The sequence below is a fragment of the Saccopteryx bilineata genome, chromosome 2 (assembly GCF_036850765.1).
Source record: "Saccopteryx bilineata isolate mSacBil1 chromosome 2, mSacBil1_pri_phased_curated, whole genome shotgun sequence".
Taxonomy (NCBI): Eukaryota; Metazoa; Chordata; class Mammalia; order Chiroptera; family Emballonuridae; genus Saccopteryx; species Saccopteryx bilineata.
In genome coordinates this window covers 192,881,856-192,900,529 of record NC_089491.1, presented here as the reverse complement: position 1 = coordinate 192,900,529, position 18,674 = coordinate 192,881,856, and the positions used below count along the sequence as shown (strand labels likewise).

The 18,674-nt window shown below is 40.5% G+C and overlaps 1 protein-coding gene across 4 annotated transcripts in view; it reads left to right on the top strand.

The window, feature by feature from the left end:
• Positions 1-18,674, top strand: part of ZDHHC20 (zinc finger DHHC-type palmitoyltransferase 20) — an 85,696-nt gene that overhangs the window by 34,098 nt on the left and 32,924 nt on the right. For all 4 annotated transcript variants that reach the window (XM_066259024.1, XM_066259026.1, XM_066259025.1 and 1 more), the window contains 3 exons: positions 13,258-13,378; positions 16,980-17,049; positions 18,357-18,389. In XM_066259024.1, the coding sequence (XP_066115121.1) occupies positions 13,258-13,378; positions 16,980-17,049; positions 18,357-18,389 (224 nt within the window). The remainder of the gene's footprint in view (positions 1-13,257; positions 13,379-16,979; positions 17,050-18,356; positions 18,390-18,674) is intronic.

Genomic DNA, 18,674 nt, shown 5'->3' with positions numbered 1-18,674 from the left:
CCCACAACAGAGATCTTTGAGGGAAGAATAAAAAACCTGACTATTCAGGCAAGACATAGTTAAGTGGCCCTTGTGCAAATGAGATCAGTTTACCTGCTTCTTGGAAGAAATACCCTAGACTCGTCCATAGTGTCGTAGATGGGGCCGACGGCCTTGGGCACCTTCAGCCTTCAGTGGCAAACCCCAGCATTCTGGGCAAGGTTAGGTCACAGGTGGCTGGAGCAGGGCTGGAAGAGACTGAACCCTCCCTTAGGGGAGCGAGGGGGAAGCCTACCTTCCAGTGTCCTTGTTTCCTCACAGCAGAGGCATGTAAGTCTGGCAGGCTTTAGCTCAATGACCTTCCTTTCCACTATTGAAGCAGGACCCAGATGGCATCCTATGAGACCCCTTTGGGGTATTGGAGCCTTTAGGGGCGTATCCTAAAAGCTGGTAGTTCCCCTGATCTCTATTGAGCTTTTTCTGCCTCTTGGTATCTTAAAAGCCATGCTCAGAAGATCTCGCTGAGGGGTTTGAGGATCCCCATCCACCTATATAAATCTTTTCCATATATCTGGGGCTATTTGGAAAAAGACAAAACAGTGTTATTAGCTGGATCAAATAAAGAAGGTAGTAGTTTGTAGGAGAAAAAGATTTGGCGTCTCTTGTTCATCAGCATTCAAAAGAAATTTTAAGTAAAAAGCATGATATGGTAGACCCATAGGAGTTCCAGGATATGACTCCCCCCTTTTAAATTTTTTTAAATTGACCTTAAAATATTTGTTGGGTACACTTTAATAATACCTCGACTTTAAAGATTGTAAGAAATACACATAAATTCGAAAGGTTTGACAAAATACAGTAAATGCTTTTGCTCCATATACAGGAGCATTGTCAGTTTAACTAGTTTAGGAAATCCAGTAATAGAACAATGCATACAGAGAATGAGCTATAACATGCTTAGCAGCCTCTCCTGTTCTGACAGAGGTTACTATAAATCCAGAATATGTATCCACTGTAACGTGGACATAGGACTGTTTGCCAAATGAAGGTGTATGAGTAACATCCATTTGCCAAAGTTGTCCTGGTAGGGGTCCTTGAAGGTTAACTCCAAATTAAGGGACAGATTGTAGTATAGGACCCCTTGGACAGGATTTCCATATGCCGTGCTGCTTCCCGAGAAAGTTGAAACTTTACACAGGGCTGCAGCATTCTGGTGATGAGTAGTATGAGACTGAATTGCTTGATCTTTCATGGTTGCTCCAAATAATTTTCTTTTGGGTAGCTTGATCAACAAGGGCATTCCCTTGTGCTAAAGCTCCAGGGAGCATGGAGTGAGCTCGAGTACATCCTATAAAACATGGAGCTCACCTGACCTGTGCTGGCGCAGTGGATAAAGCGTGGACCTGGAAATGCTGAGGTCGCCGGTTCGAAACCCTGGGCTTGCCTGGTCAAGGCACATATGGGAGTTGATGCTTCCTGCCCCTTCCCCCTTCTCTCTCTCCTCTCTCTCTCTCCCCCTCTCTCTCTCTTTTCTAGAATGAATAAATAAATAAATAAAAAACGAAAAAAACAAACCACGGAGCTCCATGTTGACAGACAAGTCTTTGAAGAAGGAAGAAGTGCTGAGATAGTTAATCAGCATTTGTCCCTAAGACCGCAGTCTTTATAGTGGAAACATCATAAGTAAATATTTGCTATCTGTATATAGATTAAAGGGGGATTCACTTAACTTTTTAGAAAAAAACATATATGCAAAAACATGTACATAGTGTAAGTGTACACTCAATGAAGGTTCACAAAATGAAGACACTTGAGTAACCACCATCCAGGGAAGAAGCAGAATGTCACCCGCTTCCTGTGGCCTCACTCTCCAGTCCCCCATTTACTTTATGGGAAGCCTCTCCAGTAACGCTGATTGATTTTGTTTGTTTTGTACTTCATGTAAATGGAGTCATATCAGACATAGACTTGTGTATGTGGCTTCTTTCATTAACATCCTATTTGTGAGGTGTGTGTGGCTTTTTCCATTAACATCCTATTTGTGAGATTTGTCCGTGTTGTTGTATACAGTTAGAGATCGTTCATTCTCCTTGTTTAGTATTTAGTTGTGGTCTATAACACAGTTTACATACCTGGACTGCTGTTGATGGGCACAGACATTTGGGTAGCTTCCAGTGTAAGGTTACTACACACAGGGCTCTGTGAGCATTATAGTGCATGGCCAATGCATTTACATACACGCATGCATACATGGTTGTTTTGGGGATACGCTTAGGAGTGTAACTGCTGGATCATAAGTTGTACATACAATACATTCTGCAGTAGTAGATAATGGCAAAGTTTTTGCCCATTTTTCTCATGTGCTTTTGTTTTAAGAGGTACGTATTATAAACCATTAATAAAACTTAGTGTCTCTTCATATATATTCTTTAGACATTTGGTAATAGTCAGCCCTTAAAGTTATGCCATCCATATCTTATTCTCTAAGTTGAAAAGGCTCTGACTTTACTTAATCAGTTTAGTCATGGTGGCTATTAAAAACATGGCATGCTTGAGAGTTTAGTTCTTATTACAGGAGATAAAAAATAGAATAAGAAAAGCAATTGGCAGTACTTCTGAGAGGCAATATAGTATAGAGGTTAAGAAGTCAGCTCTAGAATGCATAGGCTCAACTCTGACCTCTGCCCCTGAGCAGCTGTGTGATGGCGAAGACTAAGCTGTCTGCTGCTGCGACCTCTCTGTGAAGTGAGGGTGACTCCACGCACACCTATGTGGTTGTTGTAAGGGATGAATCAATTAATATATGTGATTAATACATTCATATTGTATGTACAGGATGGGGCAAAAGTAGGTTTACAGATGTTTGTATGGAAATTACAATAATTAATAAATGATACAAGAATAAACTGTTTTATGTGCTCACAACTGTAAACCTGTTTGCCTGCCCCTGTATAATTAATACTATATGTAAAGTGCCACCTAAATGTCATTGTCTTCTTTTGTGGTGGTTGCCTTTGGCATATTGCACCTATTTATCCCTCCGTCCAGGGCGTGAGCCCATTTATCCACTGTTTCCCTGTGTGTACAAGTTTAGCTGCCTGCCCAGTTCTGCACCTGGTGGCCCTGCACCGCACATCCTGCCTTCCTTCTGGCTCTGTTACCTAGTATCGTCATTTCCTATTCTAATTGTATGCATCATGCTATTAAACTTTCAGCTCTTTGAGGGCAAGGATTATTTTCACTGTGTTCTCCACGATACTCTTCTCCCCACTTTTTAGTGCATAGTGGTTGTTCAGTAATTACTGAATGAATTATTAAACCATTAATAGCCAGCTAAGCTAAGCTGCCTTGACAACCAAAGACACAGGAATGTAAGGGACTCTTTACAAATAAAGAGTGTAGTGTGCTGACTGTGGCACCCTTTGTAAGGCAGCAATTACAGAGCTGAGAGATGGGTACTCATGTGACTGTTCAAAGGACTGAGCTCAGAGGTTAGAGCAACAATTAGGGCTCAAAATCTAGGGGATCAAACTGGGTCTGAAAAGCAGAAAGTTAATTTATATTGGGTTTTTTTTTTTTACAGGGATAGAGAGAGAGTCAGAGAGAGGGATAGATAGGGACAGACAGGAACAGAGAGATGAGAAGCATCAATTATTAGTTTTTCCTTGCAACACCTTAGTTGTTTATTGATTGCTTTCTCATATGTGCCTTGACGGGAGGGGGGGTACAGCAGACCGAGTAACCCCTTGCTCAAGCCAGTGACCTTGGGTCCAAACTGGTGAGCTTTGTTCAAACCAGATGAGCTCGGGGTCTTGAACCTGGATCCTCCGCATCCCAGTCCAACGCTCTATCCACTGCGCCACCGCCTGGTCAGGCTATATTGGGTATTTTTTTATTCTTTCAGTCAGCAAGTATGTACTAAATATTTACTGTTTGTCATGCTGGTAGGCGATGAATATAAAAAAAAAGATAAGGTCTTTACATTTAGTAAAAATGCTGCTGAGGCAAGCACTGGGTCTTTGCATTTAAAAGGAGAGACAAATGATAAGTAAAGAATTATAAATTGTGATACATTTAGATAAAGAACATGACATGGTAGAGTATAACAGTAAATGCTACTAGAAAAAAGCTATATTTGATAGTATGGTCAAAGAATCTTCTCTGAAGAGTGGCATTTAAGCAGAGACCTTTTATGCTTATGTCTTTCACTAAAGCATAAGCTTTGTGAAGGAAGAATCTTCATTGTTTATTGCTGTGTCCTCATTACCTAGAATCAGACCTGGTGTGTAATGGACGGATTGCTGAATACTTGAATGAATGGTGAGCAGGAGGCAGCATATAAAGAGCTGGTAGGCATCTTCCATCACTGAGGGTCATCTTTCTAGCAAGAAAATATGTTCCCATCATTTCTCTGGCAACCCTCAGAAGTTGTCAGACAGCTACAAAATCAAGGTCCTGCTCAGTTGCCCGGTGCAGAAGATGATACATGAACTAAAATCTTAACTTCATCTCTGTTGCTTTTTCTTGGAACTCTGCTCAAGTCATGTACTGCCCTGAACACACTGTTCTCACATCTTTGTGCCAACGTTTTCTTTCCCTCTCTGTCTTCCTGAAGGTTCCTGTTTATCTTTCAGAACCCAGCTTACATAACACTTCTTCCTGGGAATGTATTAACAGCCCCCACCCCTAAAGGAGCTTTTATCATACCTTCTAAAGTGGATGTTGTACATATTTGTTATGCTGATTTGTAATTTGCAGTTCTTTGTTTACATGGCTGATGTTCCTACTATGGCTTTTTTTTTTTTTTTTTTTTTTTTTTTTTTTTTTTTTTTTTTTTTACAGAGAGAGGGATAGACAGGGACAGACAGACAGGAACGGAGAAAGATGAGAAGCATCAATCATTAGTTTTTCATTACGCGTTGCAACACCTTTAGTTGTTCATTGATTGCTTTTTTTTATGTGCCTTGACCGCGGGCCTTCAGCAGACCGAGTAGCCCCTTGTTGGAGGCAGCGACCTTGTGCTCAAGCTGGTGAGCTTTTGCTCAAACCAGATGAGCCCGCGCTCAAGCTGGCGAGCTCAGAGTCTCGAACCTGGGTCTTCTGCAACCGAGTCCGACGCTCTTTCCACTGCGCTACCGCCCTGTCAGGCCCTAATATGTCTTATAGATGAACTTTTGAAGGCAAGGTCTATAATTTTACCAGTCTTTAGATCCCTGATGTCTGAGTGCCAAACTCTTAATTGATATTTAATAAATATTCAAACTGAACTGTTTGAACACTGAGTTTAAAATAACATTTCAATCCTGGCTGGCTGAATTTGTTGGTTAGAGTGTTGTCCAAAGCAAGAGGTTGCCAGTTCAATCCCTGGTCAGTGCACATAATGAGAGCAGATTGGTGTTCCTCTCTGTCTTGTTCTCTCCCTCCCTTCCACTCTTGCTAACATCAATAAATAAAAATTTAAATAAATAAAATGACATTTTGTAGTTTTATTCTGTTCAGTAGTTTTTAATAAAAAATAGACTTCTGCCTGACCAGGCGGTGGCGCAGTGGATAGAGTGTCAGACTGGGATGCGGAAGGACCCAGGTTCAAGACCCTGAGGTCACCAGCTTGAGCGCAAGCTCATCTGGCTTGAGCAAAAAAGCTCACCAGCTTGGACCCAAGGTCGCTGGCTCCAGCAAGGAGTTACTCGGTCTGCTGAAGGCCCCCGGTCAAGGCACATATGAGAGAGCAATCAATGAACAATTAAGGTGTTGCAATGCGCAACGAAAAACTAATGATTGATGCTTCTCATCTCTCTCCGTTCCTGTCTGTCTGTCCCTATCTATCCCTCTCTCTGACTCTCTCTCTGTCCCTGCAAAAAAAAAAAAAAAAAAAGACTTCTGCCTTGGCTCAGTGGTAGAGTATCAGGCTGGCTTGTGGATGTCCCAGGTTCAATTCCTAGTCAGGGTACACAGAAGAGCCCATCGGCTTCATCCCTTGACCTCTCGCTTCTCTCTCTTTCTCTTCGCCTCCTGCAGCCATGGCTCAATTGGAGCAAGTTGGCCGTGAGCACTGAGGATGGCTCCATGGCCTCTGACTCAGATGCTAATAAGAGCTTGGTTGCTGAGCAATGGAGCAATGCCCCATATGGGCAGAGCATTGCCCCCTAGTGAGCTTGCCAGATGGATCTCAGTCGGGGCACATGTGCAAGTCTGTCTTTGCCTCCCCTCCTCTCACTGAATTTAAGAAAAAATAGACTTCTGGTAATTATCAAAAACTAATTCATATAAAATTTTGTTTTATTTCATTCGTCATCTAAAATTCTAGTGTTTCTTGAGATTTTCATTTGGTTCATAATTTGTAACCTTAGTTCTTAAGGAAAAGTAATGACACTGAGGCCTGTAATACTATGGTATGCTACAAATAGAACATCCCAGGGAAGTTTGTTCCGATTTTACAAGGAAACTAAAATTTAGTTAGAACACCTCCCATCCAGATATGTTTTTTTATTTGCTTGATTTTGTTTTTAGAGAGAGAGAGAAAGAAAGGGAGAGAGAGAGAGAGAGAGAGAAAGGGACAGACACAGGAAGGGAGAGAGATGAGCAGCATCAGTTTTTTGCTGCAGTACCTTAGTTCATTGATCGCTTTCTCATATGTGCCTTGATAGAGGGTGGCCTACAGCAGAGTGAGTGACCTTTTGCTCAAGCCAGTGACCTTGGGCTTCAAGCCAGTGACCATGGAGTCACATCTATGATCCCACACTCAAGCCAGCGATTTCATGCTCAAGCTGGTGAGCCCGCGCTCAAGCTGGATGAGACCAGCAACCTCATGGTTTTGAACCTGGGTCCTCAGTGTTCCTGGCCAACGCTCTGTTCACTGTGCCACCACCTGGTCAAGCCATCCAGATATGTACGTAGTGTCATGTTACTGGTCTTGGGATTCTTGGGTTCTCCAAGATAGTAATCAAGAGGAAACCCTAGAGAAATTTCCAGACAGACTTTTTTTTTTTTTTTTTTTTTTTTTACAGAGAGAGAGAGTCAGAGAGAGGGATAGACAGGGACAGACAGACAGGAACAGAGAGATGAGAGGCATCAATCATTAGTTTTTCATTGCGCATTGCAACACCTTAATTGTTCATTGATTGCCTTCTCATACATGCCTTGACCGCGGGCCTTCAGCAGACCGAGTAACCCCTTGCTAGAGCCAGTGACCTTAGGCTCAAGCTGGTGAGCTTTTGCTCAAACCAGATGAGCCCTTGCTGAAGCTGGCGACCTCAGGGTCTCGAACCTGGGTCTTCCACATCCCAGTCCGACGCTTTATCCACTGTGCTACCGCCCGGTCAGGCTCCAGACAGACTTTTAAAAATAACTTTTTTATTTGTAGATTACAGTTGACATATATTATTGTGTTAGATTCAGGTGTATACACCGTGATTAGGCATTATATAACTTACTAAGTGATCATCCCAGTAAATCTCATACTCACCTGGCACCATACATAATAATTACAATATTGTTACTATATTCCCTATGCTGTACTTTACATCCCCATGACTATTCTGTAACAGCCCATTTGTTCTTAAGCCCTTCATCTTCTTTACCCAGTTCCCCAACCTCCTCCCATCTGGCAACTATCAAAATGTTTTCTATATCTGTGAGTGCATTTCTGTTCTGCTTTTTTATTTAGTTATTTTTCAGATTCCACATATGAATGAACTCATATGACATTTGTCTTTCTCTGACTTATTTCACTCAGCATAACACCCTCTAGGTTCATCCATGTTGTTGCAAATGGCAAAATCTCTCTTTTTTTTTTTTTTCAGTGAGAGAGACAGAGAGGAACAGGTAGGGACAGACAGACAGGAAGGGAAAGAGATGAGCATAAGTTCTTTGTTGAGGCACCTTAGTTGTTTATTGACTGCTTTCTCATGTGCTTTTAACGGGGGCTCCAGTCGAGCCAGTGACCCCTTGCTCAAGCCAGCGACCTTGGGCTCAAGCCAGCGGCCAAGGGGTCATGTCTATGATCCCATGCTCAAACCGGATGAGATGCTGTCAAGCCGAGGACCTTGGGGTTTTGAACCTGAGGCTCTGTGCACTGCACTATCTCCTGGTCAGGCCAAGAGCTCATTCTTTTTTATGGCCGGTTATATTCCATCATATATGTGTACCACATCTTCTTTATCCATTTATCTGTAGATGGGCACTTAGGTTGCTTTCTCATTGTTGGGCCCTTGCTTGTCTTGATTATAACCTTTTTCTTTTTTAGTTGATTGATTTTATGGAGAGAGAGAGAGAGATACATTCATTTTTTTGGTCCACTTAGTTGTGTATTCATTAGTTGCTTCTCATATGTGCCCTGACTGGGGATTGAACTCACAACCTTGCTGTTTCAGGACGACACTAATTGACTAAGCTAACCATCTAGGAGATAGCCTTTGTTTTACAGTCTATTTAGTCTGGTATAAGTACAGCTCCACTTTTTCTTCCTTCCATTTCCATTTTCATGAAATAGAATTTCCATCCCTTTACTTTCAGTCTGTGTGTCTTTTGATCTGAAGTGAATCTCTTGTAGACAGCGTGTGAAAGGGTTTGGTTTTATTTTCCATTCAGCCACAGTATGTCTTTTGATTGGAGGATTTAATCCATTTTTATTTAAAGTAATTTTGGTGGATATGTATTTGTTGGCATTTTATTATTCATATTTCTTCTTCTTAAAGAAGACCCTTTAACATTTCTCATAGTGCTGGTTTGATGGTGATGAACTCCTTTAGCTTTTTCTTCTCTGGGAAGCTCTTTATGGGTCCTTCCATTCCAAATGACAGCTTTGCTGCATCAGGCAACCTTGGCTGTAGGTCTTTGCTTTTCATCTCTTTGAATATTTCTTGCCAGTCCCTGCTGGCCTGTAATGTTTTTGTTGAGGCACTCCCTTGTAGGTAACTGGTTTTCTCTTGCTGTTTTTAAGATCCTTTGTCTTTATCCTTTTGCATTTATTTTTTGAAGAGAGAGACAGAGATAGACAGTAAGGGAGAGAGATGAGAAGCATCAACTTGTAGTTGTGGCACCTTAGTTCATTGATTGCTTTTCCTACGTGCCTTGACCAGGAGGCTCCAGCCAAGCTAGTGACCTCTTGCTCAAGCCAGTGACCATGGGGTCATGTCTGTGATCCCATACTCAAGCCAGTGACCCCGCGCTCAAGTTGACGACTTCAGGGTTTTGAACCTGGGTCCTCAGTGTCCCGGTTTGACACTCTATCTACTGTACCACCACGTGGTCAGGCTCTTCCCTTTTGAATTTTAATTACTTGTCTTGGTGTGAACCTCTTTGGGTTCATCTCTGTACTTCCTGGACTTGTATGTCTATTACCTTCACCAAGTTGGGGAAGTTTTTTGTCACTATTTTTTCAAGTAGGTTCTAGGGATTGGTCTTGGTTCTGGGCCACTATTCTGGGGGGCATACTGTGCAGCTTGGACCCCTCGTTCCTCAGGCAATATATATTGCCTCTATAGCAATATATCCTTTCTGATTTTTAAGTGAGGGAAAGGGAGATAGACAGACTACCACATATTCTCTGACCAGGATTTACTTAGCAAGCCCCATTTGGGGCTGATGCTCGAATCAACCGAGCTATCCTCAGTTCTTGGGGCCAGTGCTCGAACCAGTTGAGTCACTGGCTGCAAGAGGAAAAGAAAGAAAGAAAGGGGAGAGGGTGGGGAAGAGAAGAGAAGCAGGTGGTTGCTTCTTATGTGTGCCCTCACTGGGAATCGAACCTGGGAGGTCCACATATCAAGCCAGCGCTCTATTCACTGAGCCAACTGGCCAGGGCCCCTTTTTGATTTTTAAATGCCACGTGCAGGTTTGGGACCAATCTGTTTCCCGTCTTTACCTTTTTTACCAGTCCTGTAATGGCTTCTTTATCATATCCTTAGTTGTAGGACTTCTGTTCAGCTAGATTTCAGGCAGTTCTGAATGATGGTTTTTCTGCATATTAGTTATAATTTTGATGTGATTGTGGGAGCAGGTGAATACAGAGTTTACCTACTCTACCACCTTGACCAGAAGTCCCCCAGACAGATTTTATTAAGCTTATGCTTGAATACAGGGAGCCAGCACTGAGGAGAGGAAGGTCCTCTTACCTGGCTCTGCTTGGCTGCTTCTATAAGCTGGGGACACAGTGGGCTTGTATGAAAAGACAGGCGTTTTTGAATAAGGTGAGCTTTGGAATTTTCCATTTCAGGGTTTATCTACTTCCTCCTTCTGTCAGGTTGCTTAACAGCTATCTTCGCACCTGGGCTGTGAGGGCCAAGGTGTCCGACTTTTTTTTTTTCTTCAATTTTTTTTTTAATTTTTATTTATTTATTTTAGAGAGGAGAGACAGAGAGAGACAGAGAGGAGAGAGAGACGGGGGGGGGGGGGAGCTGGAAGCATCAACTCCCATATGTGCCTTGACCAGGCAAGCCCAGGGTTTCGAATTGGCGACCTCAGCATTTCCAGGTCGACGCTTTATCCACTGCGCCACCACAGGTCAGGCCTGTCCGACTCTTGATTACTGCCATCCCAAGAAAGTGGTATAGCTGTCAAACCTTGATCACTTGTGCATTCAGGTCGGTAGTTTAAGCATCCGCAGTTGGAAGAGATAAAATCAAGCTACCCTTGTGTTTTTGAGTTGGAATTGGAGGGGTGGTTACATTTTTTTGTGGTCTGGATTTTCTTCTCTCCTTCTGGTGTTCTTGGGGTCCTAGGCTTAGGTCCCTCTTCTGTCTTAGTCATACCATAAGATTATTATTCTCTAGTTATAGATGTTTCAGAGACATGGACTTTCAGGGAAGAATGTTTTAACAGGTTATAATTCTTTCTTTCTTAAGAGAATGGGCTGTCTCACAAAGTAGGTGAGTATTTCTATACCTGGAAAATTCAAGAGGGGGCAGGATCTTGGAATTGTGGTCTGAAGATTCATCCCTGCCTGAGCTTAGATAAGTAACCTTAAGTCTCAACTGTAAAATCATGGGCATCTTTCCTGACTTCTTTCTGTCCTGTTTATTTATAAGTCCATGTCACTTTGTTTTGTATAAGTAATTTGAGATTTCTTGTATCATCCAGATTGAATTGTGGGAGCCAGGCCAGGTAATCTAAATAGACTCTCAACACTTCTTATACCATGGTATTTTGGTTAGAGTAAAGATCCATAAAAAGGAACAACGTGCATTTTACATCAGCAGTACAGAGACAGACGTGCTAGAGTACAAAAGACATGGATTTACTATCACCTGTGCCGGTAATAGTGCGGTCTCAGACAGTTCCCTGAGCCTCTTGGGGTCAGTTTCCTCAACCACATCTGGCTCCTCTATGCCAAATATTGACCTTGTTTATAATAGATTAGGCTACCTGGATAAGCCAATACTGTTATTGATGATGAGGCATCAAGAGTGTGGGGAGTTTTGGTACTTGAGTTAACAGGCAGACCAAAATATATAAATACATACAGATAAAATTCCAGTCATGATTCCTTAGGCCTTTTCAAGCAAACCCATGTAACTAAGTAAAAATTGAGGAACAGTGTTGTTAAAATATAAAACATGCTCAAGAGCAGATCTCAAGCCATTTTTAGTTTTAAAAACTTGTGAAATAAAGACTATTAGAAACGTAAGCTCCTGGACCCCTGGAATAGAAGCATAAAACTTGAGTTTCTTGAAGGCTGAGATGACAGCAGAAGAAGAGGAACTGAAGTCCTCTGTAGGGAAAGTGCTGTTTGCGAGATGAACTAACAGGCAGGTTGCCCCGTGGAAATAAAAACTTAAGAAGTACAAACTAGAAACAACTCCATGAAAGCGTCTCCGCTTAAGAAAAGGAGACTATGCTTGCCTTTGACAATCCTTAATAATCCTGGAGAAAGTACTCCTGTTGGTTAGTTTTTTAAACACTAAAACAAAGTAATAAAATAATGACTTGTTGACTCATTTGACCACAAAATAGGACCCCAAGATTTGTGACTTAGCATTTCACTCAAAGCAAGGAAATTTTCGGGCATTCCTCTAAAAATTAAAAATCAATTTTTCTGTGATCCAGGCCGGTTAGCTTGGTTGGTTAGGGCATTGTCCCAAAGTACAGAGGTTGTAGGTTCAATCCCTGGTCAGGGCACATACAGGAGCAGATCAATGTTCCTATCTCTCTCCCTCTCTCTTTCTCCTTTTCTCTCTTGCTAATATCAATAAATAGAATTTTTTTAAAGCTAGGTTTCTTTTTATTCCTTTTATTTGTTCATTCAATTTTAGAGAAAGGAGAGACAGAGAGAGAGAGAGAGAAGGGGGGGAGGAGCAGGAAGCATCAACTTCCATATGGGCCTTGACCAGGCAAACCCAGGGTTTCAAACTGGCAACCTCAGTGTTCTAGGTTGACACTTTATCCACTGTGCCACCACAGGTCAGGCCTAAATAGGAATTATTTTAAAATCTCTTTTTCTTTAAAAAAACTTACTGTTTTTAGAGAGAGGAAGACAGGAGGAGAAAGAGTGGGGGGAAGTATTCATTTGTTGTTCCTTTTAGTTGATGAATTTATTGATTGCTTCCTGTATGTGGCCTGACTTGGGTTCAAACCTGCAACCATGATATTTCAGGACAAGGCTCTAATTGACTTAGGTCACTGGCCGGGCCCCCCAAATAAAAAAATCTCTTGATACTAATTTTAACACCAAAAAAATTTTTTAGTACCTGTATTATTCCCTTTTTGATGGGGAAATTTAATTTTCTCTTAAAAAACACCATCAAAAATCAAAATGATTTAATTCATGTTCTTTACCAGCATTAAGCAGAGCAATTTATTTATTTATTTATTTTTAATTTTTTTTAGTGAGAGAGAGAGACAGGAAGGGAGAGAGATGAGAAGCATCAACTCATAGTAGCATCACTTTGCTTGTTCATTGATTGCTTCTCATAAATGCCTTAATGGGGGTTGGGCGGGGCTCTAGCCAAGTCAGTGACCCCTTGCTCAAGACAGCAACCTTGGGTTCATGCCGATCACCTTGGACTTCAAGCCAGTGATCTTTGGGCAAAGTCAGGGACCATCATAGACATGATCCTACACTCAAGCCATCAACCCCATGCACAAATATTTTTAATCTGCCAAAAGGTTTGTAGTTTTGTTAAAATGTACTTGAGTTAGCTTCTTAAAGAAGTTTAAAGACAAACTTTGCCTTCATAGAGGAAAATTTTTATTTTTCTGTTCTGAATAAAACATGTTTTTCGAAGTATGATAGTTAATAATTATGAGATTTAAAAGAATTAATAATTATTTCTTCTTTTATAGTTCTACTTGTCCAAATCTGAAAGGGAGCGTTATGAAAAAGAAACCAGCCAAGAACAACAACAAGAAATTTTGAGAAGAACAGCAAGGGACTTACCCATCTATACCACCTCAGGCTCAGGGAGTAAGAAAACATCTTTTCTATTCAAAGAATTTTTAAAATATGGTCTTCCTGCCAAGATATATTTGCATGATTTGACTATTAAATGGAGATTGTGATTCCACAAATAACATGGTCTAGAGACAAGATTTTCCTGTGTTGTGCTGTGGTATTTCAGATGTGGTTATGAACATGTATTGATACAGGTTTTTTTAAAAGGCTCACTCTAATAAGAGTTGCATTTCTCTTAATATTCAAAATTCTTTTTTTCCAAGTATACCTTTATGGCTAAAAGTTTCAGTTAATATTCTTAGTAAGGTATTAATTGGAAGGAAATATTGGTTTGAATTTGAATATTGTGTATCATCACTGAGTCACTTTTTTAAAATCAAGAATGTGTTAACTTGGAATGGAAGAAAAATAAAACACAGGAAATAAAAACTTGTTCAGGGTTATAAATATACTTTGCAGAGAGCCTGAATCTGAACTCAGGTCTGTGTGGTCCCAAAGCTGTTGGTATTTCCGCTACCCCACAGCTTCCACTGAGAGAGATGTGACTGCTGCAGCAGTTGCCTTTTCTCAGGGACAGAGCCTTACATAGGGATGACACTGTGAGTGGCCAGACAGGTCATTTAAATATAGGGAATTGCTTTAAAGTATGTATTATATAACTCAGTAATTCATTCAAATACCAGATAAAAGTAATACCTAACAATCATTCTGTTCTAAATGCTTTGTGTTTATGAACTCATCTAAACTTCACAACAATTCTGTGAGGGTGATACTATTGTCTCTACTTTGCAGATTAAGAAACTGAGATGCAGAGGGCTTGAATAACTTTTTCAGGTCACACAGATTTAAATCAAAGTACTCTGGCTTCAGAACCTACCAAGCAGAAACAAAAGGACTTTCCCTTTGTGTAGTTATTTGCAGATCGTGAGTTAAGAAAGTGTAAGGTTTGCACAAGACTATTGGAGGGGATATTTGACCAAGTTTTAAATTTTTTTAATGCATTTAATACTGTCCTTTTTATATAACTGGTATATTACCATATGGAATGAAAACGTGGATTTCAGATCTAACGCCAGCTTTTCCCATTACTAGTGCGATGCGAGTCACTTAAAATTTCTAAGCCCCAGTTGCTTCCCATGTGTGCCCTGACCAGGGATCAAACCCGCAACTGTGTTGTTTCGGGATGTCGCTTTAACTAGCCAGGGCCTAGTTTCCTCATTTTAAAATGAGGAGAATAATATGTACATCTCTGGGATAATGGAAGTATTAAATGAAATATGTAAATGAAATACACACTTATTATTTGTACATAATACATTTTTAGTAGGTGCTAGTTAATTTAAAGTAATCCTTTTTTATATTTAATTTTGAAAGATCTGGTTTACAATAATTGTTAGTAGTTATTGTTCTGCAGATTAGATTTTTTTTTACCCAAAGGCCAAGATTTTAGAGAATTTACGAATCCATGAGATTATATGCAAAATTTTGGGTTTTCAAGGAGCCTATTCATAGCAAGATCATCTAATTTTCAGAGCACTACATGTGCCCCAAAGAGTTAAGAGACACAATGTAAAAAACTTACCCTTAAAGCTTTGCTAACTTAATTACTTATAATTGCTGTCCTCACCTGACCCATGGTGGCACAACAGATAGAGTGTTGACATGGAATACCGAGCTTGCTGCTTTAACCCTAGGTTGCTGACTGGAGCATGGGGTTGCCGGCTCAAGCATGGGGTCACCAACATGATCCTGAGGTGGCTGGCTTGAGCTCAGGGTCACCGATTCAGTCCCCAGTCAAGGCACTTATGAGAAGCAATCAGTGTACAACTAAGTGGAGCAACAAGTTGATGCTTCTCTTTCTCTCCCTCTCTCTCTTTCTGTCTCACTCACTCTCACACTCTGACTCTATAACTCTTTCCTTTCCTATCTCTCTCTCTCCTTCCCTTTATTTCTCTCTCTCTCAAAAATAAAAAGTTAGAATGGCTGTCCTCTAGTATGAACAATTGAGTACTACACCAGAGTCAGGCTGAGATTTTTTTGGTGATTATTTAACCCTCAGAACAGTGCTGAGACAGGTGCTGTACTTGTCTCCATTTTAGAGTTGAAGACATGCGGCTCAGTGAGGTGCTCAGCGTCCCAAGTGGCCGGGTCTGGGACTTGTGCCTTATCTTCTGACTGCTGGCAGGCAGGTCCTGCTCTGGGGAACCATTTTGCATTTCTGCTACTGAGAATCCCAAGTGCTGGGACTTTTAATTTTCTTACTATTGAAGCAATATCCATTTATCTTTAAAGAACTAAATGACAGAATACTATAATTTTACGGTTGACCTTCCATAGACCAATGAGCCTTGAAGGTAATGGAGCTGCCTTGACAGAGGGAGTTGGGGGCCAAGCACCAAGGGAGGGACTTCTCATTGAATTTCCTTCTGTGCTTTTTCAAGCCTTGGGGACAGAGAATCTATTCAGGAAACAGCACTGTCTTTCTGCACCTTCCCTCTAGTCCCAGTCCAACCAGCAGTTACCGCCAGCTTCATCCTACAGTGTTTCCTTGTGTCAGCTCTGCTAACAGTGTCCCTCCCCATCTTTTTTGTCTTTCTGTCTGCCTGGGATGTTTATTTTTTCCTCTCTAAATCCAATTTAAAGGGTTTTTTTTGTTGTTGTTTTCTTTTGTTTTAAGTGAGAGGAGGGGAGACAGACAGACTCCCGCATGTGCCCCAACTGGATCCACCCCGCAACCTCTGTCTGATGCCAGTGCTCAAATCAGCTGAGCTGCCCTCAGCACGCAGGGCTGATGCTTGGACTAGTCAAGCCACTGACTGCAGGAGGCTAGAAGGGAGAGAAAGGGGTGAAAGGGAGGGGAAGAGAAGCAGGTGGTTGCTTCCCATGAGTGTCCTGTCCAGGGATCAAACCCAGGACGTCTGCATGCCATGCCGATGCTCTATCCACTGAGCAAACCAGCTAGCCAGGTCCCAGTTTTAAAGTTTTAATTCACTGTCCACCTCTCTTCAACTTCTGTTTACTTTAACAAGAAGCGATTTAGAGAGTTTTCTCAGGACATCTCAGATTTTTACCTTGTAAACTGCAAGTTGCTGCCATTCAGCTAAGTCCCTCTCATCCCATTGACTTACCTGAACTCTGGCGACTGGGCCCTGTCCCTGTCTCACTGGCCACTGGGAGATGTCTGTGCAGTGAATTTGCTCCTGGCTGTTTTCTGTCATGGCTCTTCACACATCTTCTAATCTCTCTCTCTCTCACTAATTTTTCCCATCATGGAGTCTGACTTTTTATTTTATTACAAATAGCAGTGTTTTTATGATAACTGCTATAGTGAGGCTCTGATATGTTCTAGAAGGTTTTGTTCTAATCTGCAAAATAGTTCATTACACTTGGTATTATTTGCATTTACAGAAGGAGGAGACTGAGGCTCTTAGAAATAAGTTACTGACCCAAGGTCACCAGCTAGTCAGTGGGAGATTAGAATCAAACCTGATGACGGAATTATCAGTTGTCAATTTTCCCCAGTTATTTATACATGAAACGAAAACAAATTTTATAGTCAAATTAACTGAACCTGTACACCCTTCAATAACTTCCTTTCAATTCTTAAATGTAGCCATCAGATACTGTGAAAGATGTCAATTGATTAAACCTGACCGTGCCCATCACTGCTCAGCATGTGACACGTAAGTGTTGTCCTCATTTGGTTCATTTTAGTGCCAGCATTGGAAATTGGTGACGGAAACAGAAGGGGAAGCAATATTTTATTTATGCTTAGCAGAAGCAGTTCATCTTCTCCTATTGTTTGCTCCATAAGTGTGCTGATAGAAATGTTTCTGTAAACTAGGATAGGCTTTGGAGCAGTCTTTGATAACAGTCCCTGTATTGGTTGTGGAGTTTCTTTAAATATCCTTTCTATGTTCATACTTAATATAATATTGATGAGCAAGGAAGTAATAACCCCCTTAAGAATAACCTTATTTCCTGGATTAAAAAGTGACAATTTTCTTGTATTCTATTGTTAATGTTGATATTAAAACCTAACAGACCACACAGAAAAATGTTTTTCATTTTCCGTCTGTAACATTATACCCAGAAAAACTTGAAAGATTTTATTTCTTATGCACTGTGAGAAGGTAATGTGTAGAAAGAAGGATTCCTAGTTTGGGAATCCCAGTTATTCCTTGAACTTGAGTTAGACAAGCTGTTTAGCCTTCTCTGTATTAGTTTACTTGTTTATTATGTTTGAGATGATGTGTGGTCGGACTTCATAAATATGATTACATATTATTACCTATATTGACAAGGAGGCACATTTTGGGTTTTTTTTTCTGATTATAAGAGAACAGTGGTGCTTATCCATGGGATAGGATTTTATAAAATACATGGAAAAAATAACCATCTATGACCCTATCAGTGTTAATATTTTGATATGGTTGCTTCTAAAGTTTTATTTTTATGACTTGCACGTGTTGAAAATAGAGATTGTATTTCACTTTATTTCTTGCAGCTGATTTGTGAGCTGGACTAGCTAATATACCAAGTGCTCTGTGCAATGTACCTGTATATTAAAATGTCACTTGGTGTGGTCCAAGGCAAAAAAATTATTACCTCTTACCTTTGAAAGTATTAGTGGAGCCTGACCTGTGGTGATGCAGAGGACAGAGCATTGATCTGGAACACTGAGGTTGCCAGTTCGAAGCTCTGGGCTTCCCTGGTCAAGGCACATGAGAAGCAACTATTACAAGTTGGCTACTTCCCACTCCTCTCCCCCTTCTCTGTCTCTTTCTTTCTCATCTCTCTCTAAAATCAATAAATAAGTCTTTAAAAAAAGAGAAAAGAAAATGTTAGTGGAAATATCAGAAATTTAATATATACTGGATTGTTTTTTCTAAAATGTATTAGTAAAGAGAAAAATTTAAGGAAAAAGTGATTGGCAATTAGAATTAGGATAATTTTCTTCATGGATTGCTTATGTTTATTTGTTTTTTAGATGTATTCTTAAGATGGATCATCACTGTCCTTGGTATGTATAAAATAGGTGAAGTCACATATGGGGGAGAGGCAGAAAGCGAATTTAGAGTGATTTTCAAGGTCAATTTAATTAGTCATATATAAGAAGATTGATCTAATTATGTGTGTGTGGGTAAGCATATATATGTACATGTTTATAGTAAATGTGTTCTTTTAAAAATGTATTAAGATAAAAAAGATATATGTTAAGAATTAACATTATAAATTTATGTTAAGTATTAACATTAAAATTCCAAATTCCTTATAGAATTTATTAAAAATACACATCCAGGCCTGA